Raw genomic sequence first — 18282 nt, forward strand, 5'->3', positions numbered from 1 at the left:
TCCATAAAACCTGCACTGGTAAAAGTACCGAGTTTGGGATACTTTGATTTTGGTAATTACATCAAATATTATTTCTTTCTTATTTTCAAAACACACTATTCAAAAACGGTATTCAGGACTAAACGTAAAACAGAATTGTAGTTTTTGAGCACTTAATTTGCCACAAAAATAATAGTATTATGACCAGGAAATCTCTCTATCCTGAGGTTTGTAGATAGAAAAACAAAAATAAAACGAGAGTGTGCTTGGAATAAAGTTATCTATTTAGTTAGATTGTGAACAGTGAAAAATCTAAAATTAACATTCAGAACCAAATAATTATTAAAGTGTGAAAACAATGGGTGAAATGTAATAGGGTGAGAGAATCAGAAAGTGAGAAATTTGGTAAGAATTCTCCATTTTTTTTTTTTAAAAAGCGTCAATCATTTACACTGCAAAACCAGTTTGATTTTGCAGTGTAAATGATTGCCGCTTTAAAAATACCTGGAGATTTCTTACCGACTCTCTCCCTATTACATTTCACCCAATATCTGATCATTGAATCTCAGATAGAAGGAGGAAATCAATAATGGATTAAATATTTTTGGATGGAAAAAGTGGTGGTTGCCACAAATTTCTGTGTAATGTATTTTTGCAGACAAATGGAAGCACCTAGGATCTGGTATACACTGTCAGACTCAACTGTGTTTTAGCATTCACACTGCGACAGGTCAATTATCTGGGATTTTTTTTAAGACCCGGGTGGGTCCAGAAAAAAAATTCTGATAAGTGCCAGTGTCAGAGCTAGTTGGATAAGTATCAATTAGATGCAGTAAATTATCACATCTAATTGAATTCTCCCTAATTACATTCTAACTTGTTAATATTGGAACTCTGATTTGCTATGAACTAAGAAACTCATGGAATAACTGCAAAATTGTAGACTTCAGATGAAGCAATTTACCTGTGCACCAAGCAGGAGGCCATAAAAACTGGCTTCATGGAAGCAACATTAATGCTCAAGGTTCTCAACAAAAATTGCGCTTGAAAGTATCACAAGGAAGGCCTTAGATGCATCTTAATGGCTACAATAATGTTTCACACATAAAATGCATAAAATGAAAAAAACAAAAACCTTGTACCTTGCAAGTCCAATACCGAATCCAGCAAAGCGATTTAGTTGTTCTGAAAGAAAATAATGCATGATAAATGCACATAGCATAAAAAAAGCTTTTCAATTTATTTTAGTAAAATGCTAAATGCAAATAATCCAATTTAAAAAGCAATTGCCTCAATTAAAAGTATTGTTTAAACGGTCAATATCAGGTTTTTTTTGTGTCTTAAGCTGGCCATACATCTACAGATTTATTGTCAGATCTGGCTGGTTGGAACAAAAACCTGGTAATATCTGAATGACAGTTTGGCAGTTTTCCAGCATTTCGAAGCAAATGGTCAACTGCCATTTGCTCATATCCATTACCAGGTTTTTGTTCTAACCATACAGATCTAACAATAAATCTGTAGATGTATGGCCAGCTTTACACTGCAAGGCCCAATAAGGGGTCACTTAATGTGTGATCAGGTCAGACGTGCAGGCTGGGGGATCAAAACTGCAGTGTACCAAAGTGGCAGCCATGTGGTAAATGCACTCTGATCTCTCAACTTGCAAGGCGCACATAGAAAACCTAATAGTAGTCTGGATAAATTCCTAATTGAAGTGCAGTTACAGATGCAATATTTATGACCCAATTTCCTATATACACCTCTCTGAGCTCCGGGGTTATATTATCTGTTGCACTTGACTGAACTTTCTGTGACACAAATTGCTCGTTACCATATGTAGAAAAATGTGGGAAGAAGAGTGAGGGGCAGATTTATTAAGCCTGGCAAAGTTATGACGACACTGGTACTATATAACCGGCCAATCAGCTCCTAACTGTCAAGAAACACGACTGGGTTTAAAAATTGACAGTTAAGGATCGGTTAGTGCGTAATTACCAGCCAATTTATCGCTTCGCAATGCTTAAGAAATCTTCCCCAGAGTTCCTATAGTTCATGTCGAAAGAGAACACGCACTGGATCTATGTTTTTGGGTAAAAAATGTGAAATTATATATATATATATATATATATATATATATATATATATATATATATATATATATATATATATATCCAATTTGAAAAAACGGCACTCACCAGGGCTTTCGAATATTCACAGGTAAATAGCTGGATTTTTATTCCATATCAGGAAACAGCAATTCAAACAAGGGTCAGGTCGACGTTTCGACCACGGAACGTGGCCTTACTCATGACCTCCTCGTGCAGGACAAGACAGAATATATATATATATATATATATATATATATATATATATATATATATATATATATATATATATACACATACATACATACATACATACGAGAGAGCCGCACAGCACGGGACTGTTCTCCAATCACAACAAATCAATAGGCTGTTGCCTATTGATTTGTTGTGAGTGGAGAACAGTCCCGTGCTGTGCGGCTCTCTCGTATATATATATGATAATCACAATTGCCGGCACCCGGGCAGACGCAACCAGAGGGGAGTGTGCCAGCCTATCGTGCAGTGTATATATATATATATATATATATATATATATATATATATATATATATATATATATATATATATATATATATATATATATATATATATATATATATATATATATATATATATATAGTGTTTTAAACTCAGAAAATTACACTTAAAAACTTTGGGATATGCACTTAACAAAAACTATATGGGATTAAAACGAAAAAAAGAGAGGTGGAGAAGTTTCGAGCTGACATTTTGGTGAAGTAAAATTTTCCATTTAGAAATAGAGACTAGACGAAGCGCTTGTTTTAAATATGTTTTCCATTTTGCCAACGTAACTTTTTACAATTATTTATAACATCATTACACAAAAGAATATATTACATTAAAGGAGGTAGAAATAGAAGATAAACTGTCCTGAATATGAAGAGGGTATGGATCATTGGATAAGACAGCTAGTAGGTCAACATGCATGAAGGTCGACATGGAGAAAGTTGACAGTCAAAAGGTCGACATGGGGTTTTTCACTTTTTTTGTCCCAAATGTGGACACAGACTCTAAAAAGTGCACTGCTGCACTTGGCACACTATTTTATTCGCCCACCGCCTTAGTGGATGGTAGGGCATGAAATACCGCCTGTCGGCACAAAAAAAAAAAAAAAAAAAGTGACAAATGCCGTGTTGACCTTTTGACTGTCGACCTTCCCCATGTAGACCTAATGACCACCTAACTCCATGTGGATCTTCAGTCATATCAACCTAGTGGTGTCGACCTAGTTGTAGACCTAGTGACTGTATACTATATGAAGACATCACAAGAAAAGGGTGCATCCTGCAAAAACAGATAATAAAGAGATACTGTAAGTGCTTCATATTCAGCTAATGGACAAAAACCCAAGAAGACCCTCGCAACAGAGCACCACAATCTTGTATGACAATTTAAACAAGGCAGATAAGTGAATTGTATTCTTTTCCTCTTTAATATCATCATTATTCATGCTCTTATGTTTGATAATCTGTATGGTTCAGTGTATATGGTTGGACATGGATTGATTGTATTCTACAAGCTTGAGTTTGTTTTTCTTGGTAGGGGTTGGCGGTTGTGTGCCTAGAATTGGGATTTCCAGTATTCCATGGCATTTGAAATTATGGAAGTACCATTCAACATCATCACTCTTGCCTATCAAATTATCTCTACTAGAGCTATTGTAACTGAATCTAGAACTTCAATTCAGAATCCTAGTCCAAATGTGGGATCATCGAATGGTCAATCATGCAAGTTTTTCCTCATACCCTGTAGCGGTGTGCAGGAAAACGTGAGATGCGGAGGATACAGTTACTGGACGATATATGCAAACATACTAATCACACAGCAAAAGTAATTGAATTTACCTAGATAATCTGCCTGGCAATGCCATCTCACCCTCCTATCCTTATTATAGCTACATCTGGGTAATTGTTATCCCTACTGCAATTATTGCTGTGTAACATGCTTCCTGGCAGGGACATCTCAACATACTATCCCTATTATAGCTATATCTGGGTAATTGTTATCCCTACTGCAATTATTGCTGGGTAACATGCTTCCTGGCAGTGACATCTCACCATACTATCTTTACTACAGCTATTGCTGGGAAATGGGCTCCTTGGCAGTAACCCCTTCACCTAGCTATCACCACTGTAGCCAATCCTGGATAATGGGATCCTTGGCAGCGCCCCCTCACCCTGCTATCACTACTATAGTCATTTCTGGGTAATGCTCTCCCTGGCAGCAGCACCTCACCCTGCTACCATTACTATAGGCATTACTGGATAATGCTCTCCTTGGCAGCACACCCTGCTATTGCTTCTATAGGCATTGCAGGCCAATGCTCTCCCGGGCTGTGCCCTCTCACCCTGCTATCCCTAGAAAAGCCTTTGCTGGGTAATGGGCTACCTGGCAGCGACCCCTCACCCTGCTACCACTCCTATAGGCATTGCTGGGTAATGGGCTGCCTGGCAGCATCATCCCTGCTAGTACTGCTATATGCATTGCTGGGCAATGCTCTCCCTGGCAGCGCCCTCTCACCCCCGCTGCCGCTGCTTCCGCTGTTCTCCTCCCCCAGGCCGGGCGGCGCATGGCTGCCGTCTCCTCCGTACTGTGGAGTTTTCTCCCCCCAGTGCAGGTTGCGGCTGCCCGGGATGTCAGGCGGGGTAGTCACCCAGTGCTGTGACAGATCCCCGGAAGAGCTGAATGACCTTGCCGGGAAGCTGTGCTGGTACGGTGGCGGCGGCACTTCTTCACCCCGGCCCCAGGCAGAGCCTCGGTATCCGAGACCATCAAAACCCTCGGGCCGACGGGGCTGCATACTGCCAGGTCTCTGCCCGAGCCTGCGATGACGCTGCGGCAGGTGACCAGCACTCTACTGCGATAGCGATGTGCCCCGGGGCTGACTCTGCGTGAGGGAGGAGGCCAGGATGGGCTCCGCTGTCATATTTCCGCATAGCATCCCGGGACTTGTAGTTCAAACCAGTGACCAATCACATGGCTATACCTCAGCAGGCCTGAAGTATAGTGAAACTCGGCCGCTGATTGGCCAGTTGACACGTTGCTATGGATGGATTACTTTCCGCGTCCTCAGCAACCGCCGGTGTGAGGTCCGAGAAGGGAGTGGGGAGCTACCGACTAACCGTAAGGTTAAGTGGGTGTCATCTACCCACTGAGGGGGCACTGAGGACGCAATGTTTCGTAGTGTTGGATAGAGATAGATAATGTAGCTGCAATGTGTGTGATAATCAGCTTCCACAGGCGTACAGGGTGGTAGATCACAATTGTTGTAGTTAATATTAGTCCCATTATGATTTTTTTTTTTTGCAATGTCCTGATGAGAGGCATAGATAGCTATGTTACAGCACCCCCTACACCTGTAATTGTTTTGCTTCTTAGAGCAATGCCCCTTACACATTATGACACATCGTAATGGCCCTTATTCAGATCTGATTGCAGTACAAATTTGTTCTCAAAATGGGCAAAACCATGTGCACTGCAGGTGGGGCAGAAGTAGCATGTATAGAGAGAGTTACATTTGTGTCAGTTATTTTGTTTCTGTGCAGGGTAAATACTGGCTGCATTATTTTTACACTGCAATTTAGATTTCAGTTTCAACACACCCCACCCAAATTTAACTCTCTCTCCTGGAGGCTCCCAAAAATCAGGCCCCCCACTCGGCCACCTGGGAAGGTAGGCAAGTGATGCCAGCCTTGTCCCCGCCCCCGAAATGCAGAATTGGGGTTGGAGTCCTACTACTCTCTAGTTACTCCTACCAACTCATGCCGCAGAACCATTTCTTACATTCTGTACATTTGAATTCCATGCTATACGCCTCTTCCAACCTGTTAATTTTCGACTTGCTGTCCTTTATCACCCGCCTGGCACTCCCTCAAAATTACTGGCACTCCATCAACTATATCCACCTATAGGTAGAAAAAGTGGGGACACTCTTTCAGAGAAATAAGGGACCACCATACAAGTGGAGCCACCAAGTGCCACAAATGCACAGATATAACCACCCAATTGGTTATTAAGTGTACACTTCATGTGATTTTAATTCAATTTTTATTTCATTAATTATAGTATCAATTTTTATGCATAATAATCTATGTTATTAAATTTATACCATTCATAATTCTTGATTGTAGAAATCCTTCCTCAAATAGCGCAGTTTCCATCCTTCTTTCTTTCTTTTCACTTTGGGACTGACAATCCCACGAACATAACTGCTGCTTGATTTGTAGGGGGAGGACATACGCAGCGCCTGAATATTGCCTAGGGGCAATATATTGCCATTTCTTACTCCCTCAAAATTCCTTGACAACTTTGCTTGCTGGCTTCCACACTTTCTTTCTTCTGATATTCCCTCCATTATCTTAGGTGACGTCAACATTCCTATCAAAATTCCCACAGAAACCTATGCCTTAAAACTCCTTAACCTCACATCTTCACTTGGTCTCTCCCAGTGGACCTCTTCACCGTCCCATGTGAATGGAAGCTCACTTGATCTGGTCTTCACCTACCGTTGTGATATTTCTGATTTCTCCAACTTCCCATTCCCCTTCTCTGACCATCACCTTCTCTCTTTTAACTTATGCCTCTCTGCTTCTTCATCTCCACTTTCCAAAACTACAATCACCAAGCGTAACATCGAGGCTATTGACTCCGCCTCCCCATCCTCCCTCTTTGACTCACTTCTCTCTCCTATTCTCTCTCTCTCTCATGTCCTGAATAAGCCCCTTCCCTATATAATGCTTCCCTTATTTCTGCTCTTGATTCTGTCGCTCCACCAACCACTATTCACCCAAATGCACCAGATACCTGCAAAAATGTTTACGTACTGCTGAACAACATCAAATTGTGCTCTAAGGCAGACTTCCTCCATTTCAAGCTTATGCTTTCAACCTTCAGTGCTACCCTTTACCTTGCTAAACAGTCAGACATCAAGAACCTCATCTCCATTTCCAGTCTAAACCCCCCCACCACCTCTTCGCCACTGCCAACTGCTTCCTCTGCCCACCACCTCCTCCCCTCCCCTCTTTACTCCATGCTCTTGAATTTGCCACTTACTTTACATCCAACATTTACTCCATACGTCAGGACATCACGTCCCACCAGACCATCTGCAACCAACCACTTCCTCTCCCTCACAATCCCTCCTTCTCCCCCTTACCAATTCTGACATCATTCTCCTATGAATCTGATGAGGAAGTCATGGCTCTCATCCGTTCCTCCCCCTCACCACCTCCCCATCTGACCCTATACCCATACGCATCCTCCCCTTCCTCTCTCCACTGCCTGTTCTAATCTTGCCCTCTTCAATCTATCCCTCTCATCGGGTACTGTCCTCTTTGCCTTCAAGCATGCTCTTGTCTCTCCTATCCTTAAAAAACCTACACTTGATCCTAATTCTCTCTCTCTCTAACTACCGCCCCATTTCTCTCCTCCCATTAACCTCCAAACTCCTTGAGCATGTATTCTACAACCGCTTTACTGCCTTTCTTTCGTTCCACTCCCTGCTTGATCCATTTCAGTCTGGCTTCCGTCCCGTCCACTCCACTGAACCTGCTCTCACAAAAGTCTGCAATGATCTTCATGCTGCCACTACTCTCTACTTATCGTTCTTGACCTTTCTGCTGCTTTTGACTATGTGGACCACCCTCTCCTTTTTCCAAAACCTTTACTCCCTTGGTCTGCATGATACTGCTCTCGGCTGGCTATCTTCCTTCCTCTTTGACTGCTCCTTCTCTGGGGGGGGGGGGATTTACTAACCTGGGAGTTCTATTTCACATGGGATGTTGGTATGGGCAATCAATCAGAATCTACTTTTATTTATTTAGCACCTTCTAGTAGATTATAGATAACATGTAATGTCATAGCAGCATCCCATGTGAAATAGAACTCTCAAATTTCCCCCTCTGTCTCCTGTCATGACTCCACCTCCCCTAATCTTCCACTGACATTAGGGGGGAAATTTACTAAAGGAAATTTGTAAAAAATAGGTGTCCTTGTATCCAGAAATACACTTATTTTTGACATTTACTATCCCGAAAATACGGCAATTCGTATTCGTATTGATGTACTATCAATACGAATACAAATTGCCGTATTTTCTGGATACAAATACACCTATTTTTTTTACAAATTTCCTTTAGTAAATTCCCCCCTAGGTGTCCCCCAATGCTCTGTTCTTGGTCCTCTCCTTTTCTCTCTCTATACATCATCTCTAGGTGAGCTCATTCACTCATTTGACTTCCAATATCACTTCTCGCTGATGATACCTAAATCTACCTCTCCTCTTCTGACCTCTCCTCTGATCTCCTCATTTGTATTTCCAGCTGTCTCTCTGCTATCTCTTCTTGGATATCCGAGCGCTTTCTTAAGCTAAACATGTCTAATGGTGCCCATACACGCTACGATTATCGTATGCGTTTTGTACTTTTTAAGTACAAAACGCATCGCATATACGATAATCGCGGCGTGTTAAGTGTCTGCCGCGTTCAGATCCGACGCGATGCGCGTCCCCGGGAGCCCGATATAGTTAAGTACAAAAAGGATGTGCAGGCACATCCTTTTTGTACTGTATCGCATATAGTCAAAATCAAATCAAATCAAATAGGACCAAAAAAGCGTAGCGTGTATGGGCACCATAAGACTGATCTGATCATCTTCCCACCCTCCCACATAACTTCACCTTCCACAATTTCTCTACAGTATCTATTGACGGAACAACTATCTCCTCTAGCCACCAAGTACGCTGCCTTAGCGTTACTCTTGATTCCTCTCTCTCCTTTAAACCACACACTCAGCATCTCTCACAGTCCTGTGGTTTCCACCTCAAAAATATTTCCAGGATCAGACCCTATCTCACCCAGGATGCTACAAAGACCCTCATCCACTCATTAGTCATATCCAGATTGGACTACTGTAATCTACTTTCTGGCCTCCCTGTAAAACAGCTCTTTCCTCTCCAATCTATCCTCAAAGCTGCGGCCCGACTCCTCTTCCTCTCCAAACATTCTATGTCCACATCTCCTCTCTTACAAACCCTAAACTGACTCCCCTTTCATTTCAGAATAGGGAAGCTCCTCTCATTCACTTATAAAGCCATCACCCATTAATTTCCCACCTACTTATCTGACCTTACAGTATCTCCCTTTACACTTCCACCTGCCCTCTCCGCGCCACAAATGCACGTTGCCTCTCCTGCCAACTAGTTACTTCCTCCTATTCCCGACTCCAAGATTTTGGTCATTGTGCTGTGGAATTTTCTACCCCTCCCTATCAGAGATGCCATCTCCCTACAAAACAGTCTATCAAGACCCACTTCTTCATTAAATCTAACCTTTTCTCATCCTAACCTTCTGTATGTGCTGACTTCTATCCCTGCTGTGTCACCCCAGTTTGTCTGCCCCTTACCTTTGGAATGTAATAGGTTTGCCCCTTCAGTTGAGGTTATATAATCTTGCCAGCAAGGCCAGGACAACATTGTAGAAGAAGGTTTGAGGTAAGTGGGTAAGCCCATCGTTTCCATTTGGAACGAGTGGTGCGTTTTCCGGACAATTTTACAGAGTGGGGGGGAGCAGATTTTTTCCAATCCTGGGCTATTGCGGCCCGGGTGGCTATGAAAATGTGGCCTAATACATAACATTTGGGGTGAGGAATATCTGGTGGATAAACATGAAGTAACGCCAGCAGAGGAGACTCCTGGACCAAAACCCCAAGAACCTTTGAGGCAAGGTCAAAGACTCCCCTCCAGAGCTGTCTTATTTTCGGGCAGGCCCAGAAAATATGGAAGGTGTCTCTGATCTCGTTACACTCTCTCCAGCATAGGTTGGAGACTGAGGGCCAGATTCTATGCAATTTCTTATGTGCTTTTCTAAGAATATATCTCTGCCACTGTTATGATTGAGTCGGGATACGGTCACCAGCATGGGTTAGGTCGACATGGTCATTAGATCAACAGGGTCATTAGGTCAACATGGGTTAGCTTGAAAGTCAAAAGGTCAACATGGGGTTTTTCAAATTTTTTTGTCCCGAATGTCGACACAGTCGACATGGACACTGAAATGTAGCACCGAGTCCCCTTGCATGGCTTGCTGCGCAGGCCATGCTTTGGGCACAGTGCCTTGCTACGCTCGGCACACTATTTTATTCACCCACCATGCCCTAGTGGATGGTAGGGCATGAAATACCGCCTCTCCGCGCATGTCGGCTCCAATTTTTTTTTTTAAAAACCCATGTCGACCTTTTGACTGTCGACCTAATGACCCGGTTGATCTAATGACCCTGTCAACCTAATCCATGTCGACCTAGGCTCATGTCTACCTTCCTGCATGTTGACCTAAATACATGTCAACCTAATGGTGTTGACCTAATGACTATCGACCAACATGCTGGTGACCCATTTATCCTGCACAGAAACAATATAACTCACCCACTCTCTGCACATTTTACCTTTGCCCCACCGGCAGTGCAAATGGTTTTGTCCATTTTCAGAAGAAATTTGTCCTGTGATCAGGTCTGAATTAGGCCCAATGTGACAGAGTTCCTCCTTGTACATTCTAGGACTGGTAAAGGTTCAGCCTTTCTTGGTGTTTTCTTCAAATTGTGTTACAGTGCGCATAACTCTCCTCATATACTGTTTGCCTTACCCAGGGCTGTGTTTTTTTTGTTCAAAATGCACGATGTGTGTCCTTCTAAGGAGGGAACGGGGTCAAGGTTATCACCTCATCTCAATCCCTCCTAACACCATATTGATTACAGTAGGTAGGGCAGTGACACCAATCATTTGCACTTTCTATTGACATTTTTAGAACAATTGAAAATGAGAGAAACCTTCATGAGGAAACAGATAATTGGGGTGAAATGTAATAGGATGAGAGATTCAGAAAGTGAGACATTTGTTAAGAAATCTATAGTTTTTTAAAAGTGTCAATCACACAGTTGCCTACCCTCCTGCATTCTGCAGGAGACTCCCTGAAATAGCAGCAATCTCCCTATCTCCCTCATTAGTCTAGCAATCTCCCTCATCTCACTTAGCCCACATTACACTTTTAAATTTTTGGTGAAAAAAGGAATAAGAGACAGATACATTTACATTGAATCATCAGCACCATTTCCCAGAACTTTACCAAGTATAGTAGCTCTTACTATGCTTTGGGGCTCATCTAAATTTGCACATACCGCTCAACTGTCCCGCTAAACGTGGGAACGTCCCGGTTTTTGGGGACGTTCCCGCGTCCCTCCAGCGGGGGTAGGGGGGGTGGGGTTGCCGTTTGTAGTCCCCACCAATCTGACCGAATAGCGTCAGCACAGCGTCTATTCAGATACGCAGTGGCCGCAAACGTGGAAGCGGCCCTCATTTGCATACGCTGCACCCTCATTTGCATAAGCAACGCCCCTTTCGGGTGCTCGCGCGGTCCCTATATTTTCATTGGAAAAGTTGGGAGGTATGTTTGCATATAAGTAGTTTTAAAAGATTCCTCTCAGATGTAGCAGTGCACACCCACACTTCTAGGTGCCACGTTCACAATCTCTTTTCACAATCTCTCCACAGACACGCCCTTTGGGAGGAGCATGACACCCCCCTCACTGGAGCGCTGTGTAAAATTCTACTACCAACTATAATCTCCCTGAAACTAATTTTTAAAAGTAGGCAAGTATGGGCAATCATTTACAGTGCAAAACCAATTTGATTTTGAAGTGTAAATGATTGCCGCTTTAAAAAAAATGGAGATTTCTTACCATTGGTGTCATATCCTAATCCTATCCTAATCCTTCGTAGGACATAAAAGGTAGTCAATAAATTAGTGGTAGAGGCGGAAATTTATTATTTAATAATACATTTATTCTTAATATGACAGAATACATCTGGCATTGGTCGTATTTTGTCTAAAATATGATTCGTAAATAGGGCAGATTTACTTATCTGCCGTATTTACAGATTCGGATTCTTCCGATGGTGTAGCCAGTCATATTCGGTCTTATTCATATTTAGTCAGCAGTCTGCTTGGATCAGTCAGATCCGTGCAGGCTGCAGTGTAAAAAAAATAAATGAAAAAAATAAATAAATCATTTAAAAAAATGGTAGTGTAAAAATAAAAATAAAACTAATGCGTATTGTTGTAGAACAATGAGTCCCAGCTAACCTGCACCGCAGGGTCTTGGAGAACCACAAGTCCCAGCATGCAGCATTCCACAACAGTACAAATAGATAAATAAAAACACACACATCATTCAAGTATAACTTTATAACATCCACAGCCCATAAATACTGATACTTACCTAGCTTGACACGTAGGTAGGTATCCTCTATCTGCTGGTCCAGAAGAAAATCCATATGGGTACCTGTGGAAGGAAACCATACTCACGTGGGTCCTCTGGCATAGATCACGTCCTCTTCTTTCCAAGTAGGCATTCAGAGAACTTGTCAAAATAACAGACCGAGTACCCGATACCAATCACAGACTGGGCAGAAGCCGCACAATGTCTGTTTACATCCTGCGCCCCCCCCAATATCGATATTGGTCCTGATTGGCTGCTAGGCCCCGCAAGTTGCCAGTATCGCTGTTCGGAGGGAGGAGTCGCAGGAAGTAAACACACATCCTCCAGCTTCTCCCCAGTCCAGCCTACTTGGAAAGAAGATGACGTGATCTACGCCGGAGGACCCCCGGGAGTATGGTTTTCTTACACAGGTACCCATATGGATTTTCTTCAGGACCAGCAAACAGAGGATACCTACCTACATGTCAAGGTAGGTAAGTATCAGTATGTATGCGCTGTGTATGTGAAAAAGTTATACTTTAATGGTTTGTGTGTGTTTTTATTTAATAATTTGGACTGTTGTGGGACTACAAGTCCCAGCGGGCCCTCTAATGGTCCGCATGCTGGGACTTGTGGTTCTTCAAGTCTCTGCATGTGGAGCAGGCTTGCTGGGACTCAGTTTCACAACAATACACAATAGTTTTTTCTATTTTTACACTACCATCAGCCCAGTGCCCAATGCCCAGGGGCATCGTGGACAGCCCCAGGCTTCTGTCTGGGCAGGTAAATTTTGGAGGTGGGGCCCCTTCATTGGGGGGTCCCCACTTCCCCAGGATCCCTGCCTAGGCTGTGGCATTACCCTTCTGGCTGGTTGGGCCTGATGCTGGTTCAAAAAATACGGGGGACCCTACTAGTAAATGCCGAAAATACGAATACGCATAAAATAGGCGTATTTACTTATACAAATACACCTATTTTACAGGGGGTATAGAGTTTAATTTATTTTAGTTTGTATATATTCAATAAAGTGTAGAAAAATTGATGTTTGGACACTAGATGGCAGCAAGTGACTTGAAAACACCTTTCCTGTCCCATTTTAAAACCACCATGTACTGTATGAGAGAATTATTGTGTGATTTGGATTTCTAGGTTTAGAGAAGATAACAGCCCATCCTCTTTATGTATTGTGAAACTGTATTTTCCTTAAATGTACTTATTGTGCTACAAGTGTTACTGAAAGTCTAAGTTAGGGCTTTCTGTTTCCTTGAGCATTGTACACGGTGACAGAAATCCACTGCTACTATTTATTAAAGAGATCTGTTAGTCATTTTGTGTGTGATGCAAAATTTGTTGCTCTGCATTTCTGCTCATTTTGTTAATAACGGGCAGCCCACCATAAAAGTGTGTTATTTATTTATATAATATACAATTTTTGAAGGTGACGATGCCCCCACAGAGTCTCTACGCCTTGGTGCAATGCTAGTAAATAAAAAAAGTATTTGTTGTGTAACATCAAAAGGGGTGCCATGAGCATCGCAGCCAGAGTATTAGCCCCCAAACACCCCATCCGCACACACACACAATACTACTCATTACTGTAAGGGGCGGGTGTGATTCAGCAGCAATCCCTGGCCTTCCAACCAGTGGAGTGACGTAGCTTGTGGATTGTGGGCCTAGGTGCAAAAAATATAATTTGTGCCCCCTCCTCCACCCAAACCCAAGTTCACAATATGGGTGACAGGGAGATGCAGATGGTCACAGCTGATAGCGAAAAACATTGAGTGTGGCAGGGGCAACAGTAGTTCCCTTAGTCCTCAGGGGCTGGCAGTGTCCCGCGGCAGGGGGGGGACAGTTGGGAGTCCGCCCCTTTCACCTGTGAACAGACGCTGTGTGCATGCACACAGCATCTATTCCTGCAAACAGAGGGGCTGGGGCCAAAGCCAGCGGCTCATGGAGCTGTTGGGCATGCCCCCACAGCATTGGTAGCATCGCGAGTACAGGCCATGCCCCCTTCCCACTAGGCCACACCCTCAAAAGTTTGGCGCACACCTTTGCCGCGCACACTGTCCCTCCTCACAGGAATCAAATGTTGGGAGCTATGCAACTGACCTAAGTCCATTCTGAGCAATGCTCACGACTCTTGTCCCATTTTTTCACTAGATTTCTTCTAATCTAAACTCTCGCATCCTAGATTCCTTTCTAGCAGAAAAAAAGGGTGTTTGATAGTTCCTTATATTGGCCCCTGATATATTTGTACATGTTGAGCATGTCCCCCCTTAAATGTCTCTTCCATAGTGTAAATAGACCCAATCTAACCAATGATTTGTACAGAGGCATAATTACTTTTGAGTCCCTAGTTTCCATGCCTCTTTTGATACATGCTATAATTTTATTGGCCTTTTTGTTGCTATGTTACATTGAGCACTACACCCCAGTTTGTCTATTAGTCTATTTAGACTCCTAGATCCTTTTCAAGTACTGAATTTCCCAATTCCTCCCCACTTAGGTTATAGCTAGCACACTGGTTATGTCTCCCAAGGTGCATGACTTTGGATTTGTCCACATTGAACCTCATCTTCCACTTTTTTGCCCACTTATCTAGTTTGTTAAGATCATTTTGAAGCGTGGTGACATATTCTGATGTTTTAATAGCCTTGCTTAGTTTTGTGTCATCTGCAAGGATTGGGTACATTGCTGAATAACCCCATCCCAATATCATTAATAAAAATGTTGAACAAAATGGGCCCTAGTACCGAACCCTGTGGCACTCCACTTAGTACTGGTATCATTTTTGATACGGCACTCTTCACAGTTACACTTTGTTCTCTACTACACAGCCAATTCCCAACCCATCTACAGATGTTATCCCCTAATCCCATGTCCTCCATTTTATTTCCATTTTTTTTTATCAAACTGTTGAGCGGTACTGTATCAAAAGCTTTAGCAAAATCTAGTAAAATCACATCTACATTGTTTCCATTATCAATGTTTTTGCTTACCTCCTCATAGAAACCAAGTAGATTAGTTTGGCATGAACAATTTTTAACAAACCCATGCTGGTTAATACTGAGTAAACTATGACGGGCTAAATATTCCTGGATACCATCCCTTAAAAATCCTTTAAATAGTTTACCCACTATTGATGTTAAACTCATAGGTCTGTAATTAGCTGGATCCTCCCTTTTTCCTTTTTTGAATATTGGCACTACCTCTGCTATTCTCCAATCTTTAGGTACCTTACCTGATGAAAGTGTATTATCAAAGATGTAATGCAGAGGGGTCGCTAGTTCCTCCCTTAATTCTATTAGTACCCTAGGATGAATCTCACCCTGGTGATTTATTTGTTTTGAGTTTGCTGAGCTTCAATATTATTTCCTCGGTCGTGAAAACAATATTTAGATCCGGCTTGTTCATCCCATTTGTGGTACTTGTGCGTTCCACTGTCTGCTCTCCCTTAGTAAATACTAATTTAACAGTTCTGCTTTTCCCTTATCCTCTGTAAAAATGTTTCCATTGGTATTGGTTAATGGGTCAATGTTTTCTTAAATTATTTATGTATTTGAAGAACTTCTTGGGGTTGGTTTTGCTTTCAGTGGCTATGCACTCTTCATAATCCCTTTTAGCTACTTTGATTACCCCTTTACAAGTTTTGTTTGATTCTTTGTATTTGTTGAAAGCCTCTTCATTTAAGTTATTTTTATAGAATTTAAATGCTCTTGTTTTATTGTTGATTGCTGTCCTCACTGTTTTGTCCAACCATGGTGGATTTTTTTTATTGAATTTACCTTTATTTACTTTGGGAATGTATTTGATAGTTAATGATTCAAGCACATTTTTTAGAGTATCCCACATTTCCTCTGCATTTTTCCCCTCAAAAACCGTTTCCCACACCATTTCTTTTCATGCTTCCCTGAATAATTCGAAGTTAGCTTTTCTGAAGTTTAGCATTTTTGCCGGTCCCTTATGATGTAATTTACTGAAGTTGATTTCCAATGAAACCATGTTGTGGTCAATGTTCCCTAGATGTTCAATTACTTTGGTGTTTGAGACTAAATCTATGTTATTTGTTAATACTACTGTAAGTTCAATAGTGCCTTATTTCGAGTTGGAGCTTCTACCGTTTGTGTGATAAACTGGTCTTTGAGTAAGCTTAGGAACTCCCTGCTTCTTTCAGTTTTACATGTTTCGTTTTTCCAATTTATGTCCGGTAAATTAAAATAATTAGTATCTGCCCCTGATCTGATGATTGTTTGATTTGGGTTAAAAGAATAGACTCTTCCCTTTTGTTTATGTTTGGTGGTCTATAGTATACCGCTATTAAAATTTTGTTATTAGGTTTTTTGTTTTTGTCGGTAATCTCTGCCCACACGGCCTCCATGTTATCTTCCTCTGTACTTATGCTCATTTCTTTCTCACATGGTGTTAAGTTATTTTTTTACATATAAGCACACACACCCTTCTATTTTCCCTGTCTTTCCTGTAGAGCAGGCATGTCCAAACTGTGGCCCTCCAGCTGTTGTGAAACTACACATCCCAGCATGCCTTGCCATAATTTTAGCATTCCCTAATAGCAAAAATGTGGCAAGGAATGATGGGACTTGTAGTTTCACAAAAGTTGGAGGGACATAGTTTGGACATGCCTGCTGTAGAGTGTATATCCCTCCATGCTTAATGCAAAGTTGTGCGATTCATTTTTCTGTAATACCAATAATGTCATAATCGTCCCTAGTGACCACAGTTTTTAGTTCCCTGGTTTTACCTGCTAAGCTTCTTGCATTAGCTAGTAAGCAGCTCTTCTTGGAAATGGACACTTGTATGACAAATCTCTTTGCTTTTCGCAATTGGGGAACTGTGACTGTTCTACTAAAAACAGAATAGCTTATGTTTTCAATTTATATACCCATTTTGATGTGGTACTAGGACATGAAGGGTCCACCAAGAAATGCAGTGGTAAGAGCCAAAGCTTGTGAGATAAACAGCCCCAAAAGAGAGGCTTGTAAATCCATTACAGAAGACAGAAGATGCAAAGAATGAGGTGACAGGGGTGTGTCAGAACCACCCACTTTGATTGGCAGGAGGACTAATCTTTGGGTAATTTTCCATAGAGACAAATCAAGCACTCATGTTCAACAAAGATCCTGCTTTTCCAAGTTACTAACGGGTGTGGTATAAACATACTTGCCTACTTTTGAAAACTAGTTTTGGGGAGATTATAATTAGTAATAGAATTTTGCACAGCGCCCCATTGAGGGTGTGTGTCATGCTCCACGTGGCTAGTTCCATATATGGAGAGATTGTGAAAAGAGATTGTGAACATGGCACCTAGAATCATGGGTGTGTACTGCTACATCTGAGAGGAATCTTTTAAAATCACTTAGATCCAAATGTAGATGAGCCCAAAAAGCAGTTAGTAAGCGCTACTATACTTGCTAAAGTGCTGGGAAATGGTGCTGATGATTCATTTTAAATCTATCTCTCATTCCTTTTTTCCCAAGAATGTAACAGTGTAATGTGGGCTAGGAGAAATGAGGGAGATTGGTAGTCTAATGAGGGAGAGAGGGAGATTGCTGCTATTTCAGGGAGTCTCCTGCAGAATGCAGATGATAAGGCAACTATGGGTATAAAGGATCTACCGTATGTTCTGTTTAATGCACCTATAATAATATATTATTAGTAATAGTGTTTTCGTATGTGCAAAGCCTAAAATTGCATGTGAAATAAATGCAATATTCTGTGCATATTGTCTTTACTTGATTTTCATAATTGTATGTATTGGGCCACTTGCTATCGCTTTAAAAAAAATGTGATGAAAGCACAGCAATATTCACTCATATTAATTTTATTTTAATGATTGGTCTACATGATTAATGATGTTCTAGAACCTTGATGGCTAACCTTGACACTCCAGATGTTTTTAAACTTCACA

General features: G+C 41.7%; 2 protein-coding genes across 4 annotated transcripts in view; one reads left to right on the top strand and one right to left on the bottom strand.

Moving 5' to 3' along the window:
• The window catches only part of SLC25A46 (solute carrier family 25 member 46), a 34751-nt gene extending 29688 nt beyond the window's left edge, over window positions 1-5063 (bottom strand). Inside the window, exons 1-2 of the mRNA XM_083151680.1 lie at window positions 4629-5063; window positions 1122-1164 (exon numbers count right to left, since the gene is read on the bottom strand). Of these exons, the coding sequence (XP_083007806.1) occupies window positions 1122-1164; window positions 4629-4908 (323 nt within the window). The 5' untranslated portion in view covers window positions 4909-5063. The remainder of the gene's footprint in view (window positions 1-1121; window positions 1165-4628) is intronic.
• The window catches only part of TMEM232 (transmembrane protein 232), a 199217-nt gene continuing 185967 nt past the window's right edge, over window positions 5033-18282 (top strand). The window contains exon 1 of one of the 3 annotated variants that reach the window (XM_083151677.1): window positions 5033-5231. The gene's annotated coding sequence lies outside the window, so the exon portion shown is untranslated. The remainder of the gene's footprint in view (window positions 5232-18282) is intronic. The other 2 variants (XM_083151676.1, XM_083151679.1) reach the window with 2 other exon arrangements.

Source organism: Crinia signifera, chromosome 1 (assembly GCF_055691185.1).
Source record: "Crinia signifera chromosome 1, ASM5569118v1, whole genome shotgun sequence".
NCBI classification, from domain to species: Eukaryota; Metazoa; Chordata; class Amphibia; order Anura; family Myobatrachidae; genus Crinia; species Crinia signifera.